At 44.5% G+C, this 13,275-nt stretch overlaps 1 protein-coding gene across 3 annotated transcripts in view; it reads right to left on the bottom strand.

The window, feature by feature from the left end:
- The window catches only part of oxr1a (oxidation resistance 1a), a 149,449-nt gene that overhangs the window by 38,496 nt on the left and 97,678 nt on the right, over positions 1 to 13,275 (bottom strand). For all 3 annotated transcript variants that reach the window (XM_054621113.1, XM_054621115.1, XM_054621114.1), the window contains one exon: positions 6,084 to 6,166. In XM_054621113.1, coding sequence (XP_054477088.1) covers positions 6,084 to 6,166 — 83 coding nt within the window. The remainder of the gene's footprint in view (positions 1 to 6,083; positions 6,167 to 13,275) is intronic.

Raw genomic sequence — 13,275 nt, 5'->3', positions numbered from 1 at the left:
CATATGGCAGTATTGTTGACAACATGAGTATCTTCGTGGGTCACAGAAACACTAAAATGTGACTCCACTGAAGCCAAGAAGAGACACAACCATCGATCGCACTGTAAAGGGAGCTATCTCTAACTCAATTTAGCAGCAGAGGACAGGGGACATGTAAATGTGACCCGCTGATAAAGACCTGTTATTGACACATGGACTGGAGAATGAGGGGAGGGATGGAAAGAGAGAGTAATCACAATCAGGATCATAACCGCTAATGACAGGTGCACCCTATCGTCTTATCCTCCGGATCAATAAATCCCATTATTTATCTCGAACTGGGGATGAATAATTAAGTTTCTTCCTGTTAGGGGTGAAATCTGTCCTTCTGAGCAGAAGGGTAGAGGAAGACCGACCGTGACAGCCATCTTGAGGGTGACTGACGTGTAGCTAATGGTCACCTTGTTGAACAGGAGAGGACGCACAGATTCTACAAGGGCAAGTCGGCTGGACGGCCAAAGACTAACAGCTCCATTAAAGAGTCCGCTGGCATCTTGGTAGGAACGCTAAGTGTGGAACATGAGAGTAAATCCATGAGTGCTACTGCGAAAGGCCAACCCTGGAAAAAAGATGCACACTCATTTCTTATTGGTAAGAAGAAAAATGTGTTTAAAGGGTAACCATTCACTGGTCTGGGACCTGTTTGTGAACTGAGACCACCTCAGATTCACACTGAAAATAAAACAAACTGGAGTAAGGTAAAAAGAGAAGCCATAATCAACACAATGAATCAAACTGGAGCTAAAACTCAGCAGAGCACTGTTTAATCACCCTTAATGCCGTATCAAAGCAGCCATCGCTCCTCATTTTATAATGAACGATGAAGCCCAGCTTTGGTATGACAGTTGCCATGGCGACTTTGTCGTTACTACGCTAATGGCATGTGTATTGTGTTCAACTACACCCTTGCTGATGGTTGGCAGACCTAAATTTAGACCTTCTCTAAGTGATGGGGGCAGAAAGTGGCATCCTTCTGTCCTTTTAAGGGGACACAGAACAAGTTTGCTGTCTCACTCTCAAGCTCTGAAGGATCTCTCTTTGTGACGGGCACGGCTCTCCTGCTCCAAGCTTTGAAAGCCTTTCCACTGATTTACCAACACAAATAGGGGGATCCAATGAAAGAGGGAGGCAAAAAGAAAGTCCCTATGATTTAGGCTGTGGTTACACTTTGTTTTTTTTATTTGCAACTTTTGTGATCGGATGCGCCAGATCGAACTCAGCTGTGTCCAAGTTTGGGTGTCCACATTTTGACACTGACGGAACGGATATTTGTTGTGGACAAATGACGATGGAATAAGACATGTCATTTTCTATTAATTCATCAAAATAAAAGTTCCCTTTATTTTCGCTGCTTGTCGTAAAAAAGGCTCCACTGATTGGGTGGTAAACACATTTTCCTTTAAATTCTTTACAATAAAACATCCCTGTTATTTTGTTATTCAACAGCTTTTATTTTTAGGAAACAATATCAGGAAATTAGTGCTTTTCATCAGCAATAACTTAAGAAGACTCAGCCAGCGACATGTTGTCTTGCTGGTCAGATCCCAATGTGGGCAGTATCCAATCTGGGAGATTCCATCCCTCTAATCAATACATTCAAAAGTGGAATTAACAGCCAAAATCATTTTGTAGGTTGGCTAACGAACTAAATAAATCTTGATTTAGCTTATAAAATCAAAAAATGGGAAGCCTGCTAACAGCACTGTTCCTGGCCTTGGGTTTATGGGGACAATTGGGCACAGGGAGGTTGTAGCGATGGGACATTTTATGTTTTAAACGATTGTCCCAAGGGTACGCTCTGGCTCAAACCCTGACTGGAGAAGTCACCTCGCTTGTTAACACAAAGTGTTGAAATAAAACAAGTCATTTAACGCCAATGGCCTGCAGCTTTCCCCAAGAATCCTAGGCTCCACATGAAGGTGGAGCGTAAGCGACAGTTCAAATAAGAATGCTTCGACAAAACAGGGCAAGATGCTGACATCTGGGCCTGGCATTAGTCTGCTCCTCTACCCATCCAGCTGTCTCCATCTTCTCCACATGCTTTCCCCTCCGTAGCTTCCTCCATCCCTTTTACAGTCGCCATCCACACACCCCTCCGATCCCATCATTCCTCCATCATCCTCCGACTTGTTCTCCTACTCTCAGACAGCGAGCTGTGAAGGAGCTCAAACAGTGGGATCTCCTCTTCTACCCAGCGGTGAATAATGCAATCAGAGTGACTGATTGTCGAGAGGGAGCAGAGTTAAGAGTGCCGCCGATGTGTGTGTGTGTGTGTGTGTGTGTGTGTGTGTGTGTGTGTGTGTGTGTGTGTGTGTGTGTCTCTCCATGCCCGCTCTCACACATGGCGCCGAGCGTATGACTCATCTAATGTCCGCAAGTCCTCTAATGCCCACAGCGCTCCCTCTGAGCCCAGCAGAACTCCATTCAACCTGCAGACTGGTGACACTGAGAGATCCTCTTCACATCTGGTGTCACTGTGATACATCTGGATCCTACTGTATATCATAAAGAGTAGGGTTTTTAAGCAGCATTGTGAGGCTCCGAGTCAGATGCTCATACTAAGCACGCTAAAGTGGTAAAGATGACAATGCTAGCATGCTATTTACCAACATTTGATAATTATCCCTTAAAAAAATAAAGCCGAGGCTGATGTGAATCTCATCGGTTTTGCAAATATTTTTGCCAGACAGCAAAGTATTGGACAAATTGAAGATTTTGACCCAATTATGTCACTACATGAGCCGTAACAGGTAGTTATTATAATATCATCCTCAGGAATGTGGAGGGATCAAAAGAGTTTGAATACCTTTTGAGATATTTCACAGGATATGTCACATCTTTGAGCTGCTGGTGGCTTTACAGGAAAAAGTCAAGGGTTTGTGAGGGTTCATCCTCTGGGCACTATGAACGTCCATGTAAAACGTAAATATCACCCATCTGAGAGTGAATATGCATTTCCGGGCAATGACTGAGAGCCACGAAAACTGTTTAACTCCAACCCACGAGAGAACACACAGCTGATGACGCTGTCTGACTGATCGTGTTGCTGGCAGAGTGACAACACTGTGAATGCTGACGACATGCTTCTTTCTACCACAGCCTACACACTGGAATCCAGACAGCCTCTCCCCTAAATACTGCTCTCTAGTGTCATTATACAAAATGTAATGAAAGCTCTGATGTGCCAGTTCTGCTGAGAGCACTGCAATAAACTGAAACAGCGTGTGGGCAGGGAGGGTCAGGCCAAAAAATAAACATGACTCAACATTAAGGAGCAACTCCAGTTTATCACAATATAGAGGTTATATTTGTAGTTCTGGGCCATGGTTACTACTGGTTAAAGGGTTGTATCATTTAGGGGCATGTGTGGCTGTATTTGAGGTGATAAAGAGGTGATAGGAGAAGAACAGGGGATGTTGTCCGTACATGGTCAGTGTCTCTGAATCCCTTTGGTCGACAGGTCTTAAACGAACCCCTCAGGTTATCATCATGTATCAAGCTTGCCGATTTCTTTTTAATTACTACTAAAGACAAATTTTTATAAACTTGCTTCTTTAGTAACTTTGTGTAAACATCCATTACAGTTAAGAGACCAAATTCCTGGTTCAACCATAATTGTGTGCACACAATTCCCTGTGGGACTCGCCTGTAAATAATGTTCCTAAACTGTTGACAACCCATCTGATCATTCCACTGCTCTCGTTTCTGACTTGCTTTTGGCGATTCCACCGTGTCCAAAGATCAATGACACTTACCTTGGAGAGTGCAATGTTTTCATAACCGATATAAAATGATGGCCAAAGCTAGGAAACTGAAATTAGGGGTGTTATGCTTTCCCCATTCTTTTTTTGAGGCCTGCGAGCCAGCACCTCAGTAGAATAGGTGTGCATCAGTTTCTAACCAAAATGACACTAATAAATCCTTAAATCCTTTAAACCTACCTCGCTATGTACTAGTCAAAACACCCTGTGGATACCTGCAGTTCAGGCAAAATCCAAAACAGCCTCCCATCTAGAGAACCTACGTCCACGGTGTGATAAAGCTGGTGTGTCTGGAGATAAATGTGTGTGGCCCGCACTCTCTCGGTTCTTCATTTTGTTTGACTTTCACTGGCTGAGAGGACGGCTCACCTCTGTGCTGCTTTTTGCCTCTCTCTGTCCGCGTCCTCCTGTCTCCTCATCTATCTCTGTTTTTCCCACGGACTTCAAACACTTTTTTAATTGGATGCAGGTCAGCCAATGGCGGGACTTGACTGAATGGAATGGTGTTATCAGTGTCTAGGCAGATGGGTTGCAGCTGCTCAGGTTGTTTCTCAATACGAAAAAAAAAAAGGGACAGTGAAAGAAGCCTGCGGGTGAGGCAGAGGGGGGGAGAAGGAGGGAGATTTTATTGATAAGGCAGCGTAAGAAGGAAACCCTCCCTTTTCCGGTGGGCGCCGGGTGATAGATTGAAGACGTATCTGCTGGTAAGCGAAATAAGGAAACGTCGCCGGCCACAGGGGAGATGAGTTTAAGATAAAGCTGCTTCTCAATCACTGGGACAGTGGCGACCGTGTGTCTTCTCTGTTGCTTGGTCATATTGCCTTAAACGCTCTTGGCGGCCCCGAGCCTCCTCGCTACGTGCCGCTGCAGTGTGTCAGACTACAGGACACAATCATCGGCAGTGCTCGATCCCTCCATCCCTCCATCACTCATGTTATGCTGTGTGATTGAGATATGAATCTTTTTTTTCCTAACCACCAGCATTCCAGTCCGTCTTGCTGACTTGTTGTTGCACTTATCGGGTCATATGAGGGCCGTGACACAGTGCTTTGGCTCTGACAAATATTCTGTTGTTGTAACGGTTCAGGTTGTTCGAGGCCCCAGCGAGATAAACAAGGGCCTTGTCAATCAGCGAGTCTTGGATGACTGACAGGTCTGGGAGGCGGTGGATGCGGAGGTGGTGTCTCTGTTACTGAGGTGTTGGAGATGGCGAAAGAAGGCAAATTGCCGTCAAACACTACAGTGGCACCTGGAGCTGGAGTTTTAGGAGAAGAGATCCCTCCTTTCCTTTCCTCTCTACTTGCTCCCTTCATCTCTTCCTCTCTTTTTTTCCAAAGCAGATAGCGGGAGCTGAGCCACGGCGATCCCGCTCCTCACTGTTGCCACGGAGAGAGAGAGGCGAGGAAAAAGCAGTCTGACTGCAGCTGGATTTGAGGGTCATTTCAAGAACACAACCAGGCAAAGCAGAGACAGGCTCCATTTTCAGCTCACGCCAGGGAACCAGAGCCCTCTCCCTCTCTCTCAATTGCCTCATCCCCCCCTCCTCCCCTTCTCCTACACAACAGCTAAATCAATAGAAATGACAACGCAGTTGGAAGGTCATTCGCACAGCGAACTCTGTGGTGGAATGTTCGCCGACGTGGCACAGAGAACGGGGCGGAAAAACAAATACACATCCTGCCAGCACTCCCGCCTGCCTGTCTGTCTGTCCTGGTCTGATCCAGCTGGAGGAAACACACAGAGCTGCTAGGATCCTCTCTCCTTTCTATACATCAACATGCAAAATGGAGCTTAGCGTTGTGCTGCTGCACAAGGACTCTCTAACAGAGGATACATTGTTTTCATAAGCTTGCCATCAGCTACCCTGTATGTGTCTGTGTGTGCGCACACACACACACACACACACACACACACACACACACACACACACACACACACACACACACACACACACACACACACACACACACACACACACACACACACACACACACACACACACACCTGTCTATATGTAAACACTGTGAGAATGAGGTACACGTGTTACACTGGAAAAATCCACAAAATGCTTCTCCTCCTCGCTAATGAGCTACCAAGCATGGTCGGACACGGTGCCTTCAAAACACACAAACACAACAGCTACAGCTCGATTATTTCTGGAGCAGCAGAAACCAGCAGCAGCAGCGGACACACACAGAAGCAGCAGCGCGGGAGCAGGAAAGCGTCAAAAACACATAACGACATAAACACAGAGAGAGCAGAGTTTGCTCGCACGCTACTCACAGAATATTCAATGGTCCCTTTGGGTCTCTGGAACGACATGCGCCTCCCATCCTTCTTCTCCGGAGTCTTCTTCTGGCCGGTATCTGAAAGCAAGCGAGGCAAGGTACGCATTACATTCATGTTCCTCGCTCCCCAGCTTGTCACAAGCTGCCGTTTCCCAGCCCCGTGGGTAGACAGCTCATTCGTCAACAGTGAGCGAGCCAGCCAGGCAGCCAGCGATGTGAGCTGTGAGCGCCGGACCACTTTCTCTCTCCCCTTCTCTCTCTCTTTCTCTCTCTCCCTCTCTGCTGCTACCCTGCTGCCCTTGCTCTCCCTCTATTCCACTGCTCGCTCTCTCTCTCTCTCTTTCTTCTTCTTTCTCCTCACCAACCGCACGGCGCAGTGACAGCCGTCGAGAGCGGTGCACCTCGCCTTCCTCCCCCTGTTGTCTCTGCACGGCAGAGGGAGACCAGGCTGACCTCCATCGGGGCACCGCCGCTCTGGATGCGAGCCCGAGAGGAGGAGGATGGATTCGGTCAGGAGGCGGGGTGGTGGGGTGCTCAAGCTGAACTAGAGGGGGGAATTGGAGGAGGAAGGGAGGGTTCAGTGCTGCGTGTTGGTTGGGAAATGCGGAGGGATGTAGCATGGGGAAGTGGCTCCTGAAGGATTTTAGTTTTAGCTTCAGCTGTTTAGATATTAAGAATATTAGGAATAATCTGAATTTCCTTAGAAGGGACCTGGAAGGGTTGGAAGGTACTAGAAGGTACAGGAAGTGCAAAAGTTAAGATCAAGGCAGAAGATAGAGAATGAGAGGTTTAAGTCCCAGAGTAAAATAAATATGTAATTGTAAAGATGGCTGGTTTTGGGGTGGACGGGATGCATTAATAAGGGTGACAGAAGACGATAGAGGAAGGCACATGAAGAAGTTGGGGGGGGTGGAGCGAGGTTGGGAGAAACCATGGAGATGAAGGCAAGAGGGTGGATGGAACACTGAAGCAAGGAGATGAAAGACAGAAGCAAAAGATAGGAGGGGAGATGAAAGAAACTGGAAGGGGACTCTTGGGAACGGACAAGATCTAGAAAAGGGACTTTGGTCTTTAGGGCTGAGAACAAGGAGCATGAGCAAAAGGGCTCGTGGAAGAATGTACGTGGCCTTGTGGATTACAGCTGTAGGGTGTAAGGGCCAAGAAAGGAGCTGATTGGAGGAGGTCAACGAGCGTGGGTGAAGGGATTTCTGTTGGACATAGGTTGACCCAGTAATCCTGAGATGCCTCCTGTGAAATCTTTCTTTTGTGGGCGTTTCGCATGACTAATGAGTCCCTTTTTTTAAGTGGCTTTCTCGTCGGGCATCTCTGATAGCTCAAAACATGAGTCATACACCAGTGCTGCTATTTCTGGGGCTTGGGACTGCCTGGCAGAAAGTGAGAGGGGAGGGGAAACCAGAGCTGCCTCAGGTGTAAATATCAGTGGAGTAAAGACGATACTGTTGATGACGTTCATGAAATGTATGCTAGGCAAGTATATGGATTGACTATGGATGTTGTCAAATGAGAGTACAATGATTTGGATTGTTTTATTATTAAGGATTAGCTTTAACTTCATTTTTTGTTGGTTTTTGAGGGGGCCTTTCACATGTAGGGTCTAAAAGGTGTGGAAAATGCCTGCTGTGCCACTTCCGTCCTTCTAACCAAGGTGCTTGCGCTCCCGCTGAGTGCTGCGATGGCACTGATGATGACGTTGCGGTAACTTAGCTGTTGGCTGCACTGACTAAGCTAAACGACGACAACACAGGATGAAATAATTTCCAGCACAGTAAATCTGCGTCAGATAATGGAACGTTGTTGGACGTAAAGAGAGAAGCACTTAAAGCTCTGGATAGCCCAACACTAAAACGATTAACTTCTCTTCCATGTGTTTACCGTACACAAAATCTATGGAAGATAGGAGAAATGTCTGCCAGCTGTGATTGGTTGTTTCTCCAATCACCAGTCACATGACTGAAGCATTCCAGAAGTTGAACTATTTTTATCTCTGCCATTAAAAATAGGCGCTTGGAAGAGCTTCTGCATTGGTGTCGCTCTCGCTTATTCTGCGCATCAACATTGACAACAAGGGATTAAAGGGTGAAAAAACGCATATTTTGGCAGTGGGCTTTTAGGCTTGTGACTCCTTAGTATAAAAGAATGGTCGGAGGTCTTAAAGAATAAGGAACCCAGGAACCGTGTTGGGCCAAGTTAAATATTACTCCGTTAAGTAATTTAAGGGTTTAAGGGTTTTGTTTTAGTGTCACAGATCCGGGGTCGGCATATCGATATGTGTAATACCCGAGTGGATTATACTGTACACACTATGTATGCTATGATCATGTAGCATATCATAATCATAATAGAATAATATAAATCTGATTTAGAGCTTTCAATTTAGTTAAAAAATATCTTCTGTCTAAATATCTGGCAGTTGGCTGCAGAATGTTTTATTTTTGGTGCAGGGGGTGAAAAGGTTTCAATTATTTCTAGGAATTAGTCTTTGAACCATATAAAACAATCATCTTTGGAATTAGTAACTATACATTTGTTCTGACATTATGATTTTATTGCTGCTTGTTAATTAATAGCTAATAATGCTGCTGTCAGCCTCAGTGTTCTTTCTGTTCAGGACGAATGCAGTATAGCTCACGTCTCACTGTGGCCGAACTCCTTACTCAACCTTATATTATCTTATATTATCTTTGAATATGACCAAATAGGCATCTCCAGATTATTTGCACTTCATTCAATATTGAGGCACTCTCTAGCAATTACTATGATATTCGATTTTGTCAACACTACCCGGCTGGGGTAGTGCGTCTAATAACCTGAAGCACTATGAAAAACTTGGGTAAGGATTTGTGATGAGTAAAAAAACAAAAACGCAACGGCTGCACAAACTGTGGGCGTGTGCCAAATCAATTATTCAGTATCCAAATGAAAACCTTGGCAGCATGATTACTTCCAGTGGGACAACAGAAACCGGAGCTGTGGATTGTGTGGATGATTGCGTTTTAGTTGCTATTTAGAGGCGGCGCGTCATAACTGTGATTCCATGCTTCCATGTTATGAAATATAAATCTGCTGTGTGTCTGTTTGATTGCAGTGTGTCAGGCTGCAAGTAACCTCACTCGGTTTGTAAACAGCGGAGGTGTTGATCTACTTTGTTAGCTGCAAAAATTGCAAAGACGATAAAGATTTTTGCAGTGTTTTTGCTCTAAACTGGTGCAGGCTTAGCACAGCCAGGGTTAACTGAAGATCAGGCTGGAGACTCCCAAATAATACAGATTGAGAGGAGAAGGGCAGAGTGACAGTGAACTACCAAGAGCAAGACGGAGAGAGAGAAATTAAGACAATATCGGATATGCATTAGCAGCTGCAGGGGTGTTGGCACATGGTGAGCCAGTGATTGGTCTAAAATTAAACCCTCCGGCATGGATGGTGGCGCAAAGAATGGGCTTTTTTTGGTCACGCTCCTGACACACAGCCGAGCTCAGTACCGGGATATCTTCAGTAACAGAGGCTCTGGTTTCATCCTGCTCCACAGGAAACCAGGAGCATCTGTTGTCTCTGAATGAGCCCTGCCTCTATAGAAGGAAGCTACCTCTTAAGTCCACAAATCACAGTTTGTTGCATGCCATATATGCGCATCCAGTGATGCATTGGAATTTTAAATTTTGTCTATATACAAACAGATAGTATTTCATCTTTGTTTGGTTTTTTTTCTGTCCTGATACTCAGCATTTGCTTTTGTACCATAACGGTAACACGCTGCACGTCATGCATTGAGACAGCATGATGTCTCAATGCATGACACTTCCTGTAAGTCGCTTTGGATAAAAGCGTCTGCTAAATGACTGTAATGTAATGTAATGTAACCAGCCCAATGTGGCAGAATTGAGATGAGAGGCTGCACAGGAAAGGCGTGAAGAAATGGGCCTGTGGCCAATGCCAATCTAGATAAAGTAAACGCAGTTATCTTTGCCCAACAGCACAGTGTAAAAAAAAAAATATTCCAACAGAGTGGAGCCGAGGTCGCCGGTTATCTAATTTGTTGCTCAACCAAGTAAAACAACAGTTGCCACAGCGTGTGCCGCTTTACTGTTGTCGTTTCCCATAAAGGACATTTTTACTCGGCTCGTTAATGGGCTGGATTACAGTTGCACTGGGTGAGCTGGGAGAAGAAGCGTGACTCGATCCGATACTGAAAGGAGCTGCTGTGTGTCGGGAAAAACAAAGGCTGCCTCTCACCGATCTGGGATGCAAACAGTCACAAGTTATTTCCCCCCTTAAGTAAAAAAAGCGTGTCAAAGCCCGCCACACCGCTGCACAGCATGTATCAGTGTGGGTTTTTTGTCCTGGTTGGACGTCCAACACTAAGTCCTGCAGTAAGGTTGACTTGCACCTCTCTGCGGCTCCGTAGTTTAATATATCTATGCCGTGGTCTGCGACATGAAAACTGTGATAAACCTCCTACTGAGTGACATAATTCTGAAATAAAGCTTCTTGAGGATATTAAAAAGCCCTTCAAAATGCATACATTTATTATATTAATATCCTTAGATTTCTCTCTCTGTACATCCACTCACATAAAAAAACACCAATTTAAGAAGGCCTTAATCAACAAGTATAACAAGGCACTTGTACACTTAAGATTCCTTGAAAGGACATCGCTATGAATAGCTTGGGAAGAACAAAACCACTCTTTCATAGCGGCCATTAATGGATGTCCTCAGTGATTGAATATTAAAGGCACAATGAAACATGTCCCCATTGAAAAGACACAGAAGCTGTGTAAACCTTTGGGAGTTTTTGACACTTAATAAATCCAACGGCTGCCAAGGAACACACTGAATCTGAATGATTTTGGACAAGCGCTAAATGCAAATGCTGCTGTATTTGATTCTAAAGACGTGCTGTGTTCTGTACCCGCGCAATCTGTTGGGTATGAATCACGGCTGCTGAATATATATAGTTCCCCTCGCTCTGTACACAGCCATGATAAACTGAGGCGGGCGGGGAATAGGAGAGTCAACAACTAACATTCCCTCAAGCTGCCAATTTCCCTCAGCTGCCTTGTTTTCCCTGCCTGCTGGCTTCACGGCCCTCCCCAGATGTTATTTTTAGAAGAAAAAGAAAACCCCAAAAAGTGCACAGCCAAGCTGAACAGGTGCCGTCTAGTTAAAAGAGCTGGAGACTTCCCTCAAAAGTTTGTGAGGGAGTGAGGACAGAGTCAGTGGCACTGTACTTTGTGAAGCTTAGAATAGTTGGTGTTTGTTAAGACTGTATGAGAGATAATTGTTTAATGGGCATTTGCATCATATTGTTTATATCAGTGCTAAAAGATTATTTGAAATATCGATTAGTCAGTCGACAGAAAATTACCATAGATTACTGCAAATCAACAAACGCAACCGCAAAATTGCAACTTTTTTCGATTTGGATGTTTGAGGTAATATGATATCTGAAGTGAAGTATATTTTGTCAGGTATTACATTTTTCTGGTAATATCATCCAGTTCTCAATGTGTTATCCAGAAAATGTGCTACATCTTAATATATATCAGGAGAGATAGCGGGATGGGAAATTATAAATAGAAAGAGAATATGATCAAGATAAACACTAAGAGTCTACAGTCATGCTACCATCTCTATGAGGCGCTACTAAGGCACAGCGGTACAAATTAAATGCACTTAAGTTTTGACTTCAACTTCTATTCTGGCACAGTTTATGATGCCTGTGATGGAAAAATTAACAAAGTCCCATTTTCAAAACAGAATTGGCTTGCTAGCTAGTGGTATGGGGTGACTGTGGCTCAGTGGTAGAGCAGGGTAGTCCTTCAATCAGAAGAATCGGCAGTTCGATCCCAGGTAGCCCAGCCATCAGTGTATGAATGGGTGTGAATGGGGGAATGATGACATGTAGTGTTAAAGTGCTTTGAGTGGTCAGAAAACTAGTTAAACGCAATGCAAGTACTAGTCCATTTACCATTTACCATCTGATATCCAATATGAATGTCAGGTAAAGACATAACAAGGCTGTTTCACAACACAAACCAATATTGCTTGACAATTTGCTATTTTGGCTTGAGACACAGGCACCTGTGGCAACATTCCCCAACATTGAGTGTATTAAAGTTTAGCATGAATAGGCAGGGAGGAGGACAAGGGTCAGAATTTAAGTGTTTTTTAAGTGTAATCGCTTCATCATTTTATCTAATTAGACATTTTTGTGAAATTGTAATATTAGCATTTGAATTCTTGAGTTGTGGCCAAAAAACTTGTTTTGTGAGGTAACAGTGATCTCTTACCACCAAATTCTAAACAGTTCATCCTTGAATCCGGGTTAACATATGCGCCAAATTTTAAGAAGAATTCCCACGAGGCATTCTTGAGATATTGCGTTGACGAGAATGGACCGGACGGGCGGACAACCCAAAATGTAATCAAAATATTGTGAATGATCTTATCCTGACATGTGGGACACGGCAGTGGGCTGGGAGGAACGGAGGGAGAGTCACTGCTTCTGACTGGAAGTCATAGAGTCTGTGGAAAGAGACTGCGATCAGGCAGTATATGCAGTGGAATGTTTACTCATATAAAACAGGAGTGAAAAGTGCTGACTGTCCCACAGTGACAAACTTAAAGCTAAGCTGGCGGGGCTGTTATCTCAACACCAAGTTGTTAGGTGGACATGACAACTTTATTACAGCGAGGGGGAGCTGCAAGTTCCACGGGCCTCTCATACACACAAAAAGGAAGTCATCTATTATGCATCGGGAGCTAACAGTACCTTATCATATATACCGTAATAAGCAAATGACTCAGAGAGCCGAGAGGCCAAGTTCACTGACGGGGTGTGTGTGTGTGTGTGTGTGTGTGTATAGTCCTGCTGGTGTGCAGCTGCTTCAGGGAGCGTGTTGTTTGGCTGCACACACACACAGTCTTCATTTAATGACATGTGTAACATGCAACTAGATGATCTTATTTATGCTGTCAATAAAAAATGAAAAAAGATTTACTGCTAAAAGAGTGGGGGCCAACTAGAGAAACAATACACAAGTTGTTTGAGTCTTACATGACTGCTGGAAAGTAATTACATTTATGGATCCTCTAATTACTTCCATTATTGTGAGTTGCAGGATGATAAAGGCAATGCATCATACCAAGAAGAGCAAATGTCAGCTT

The sequence above is a fragment of the Anoplopoma fimbria genome, chromosome 20 (assembly GCF_027596085.1).
Source record: "Anoplopoma fimbria isolate UVic2021 breed Golden Eagle Sablefish chromosome 20, Afim_UVic_2022, whole genome shotgun sequence".
NCBI classification, from domain to species: domain Eukaryota; kingdom Metazoa; phylum Chordata; class Actinopteri; order Perciformes; family Anoplopomatidae; genus Anoplopoma; species Anoplopoma fimbria.
The sequence above is the reverse complement of the archived record's forward strand: the minus strand, read 5'-3'. Positions and strand labels throughout refer to the sequence as shown.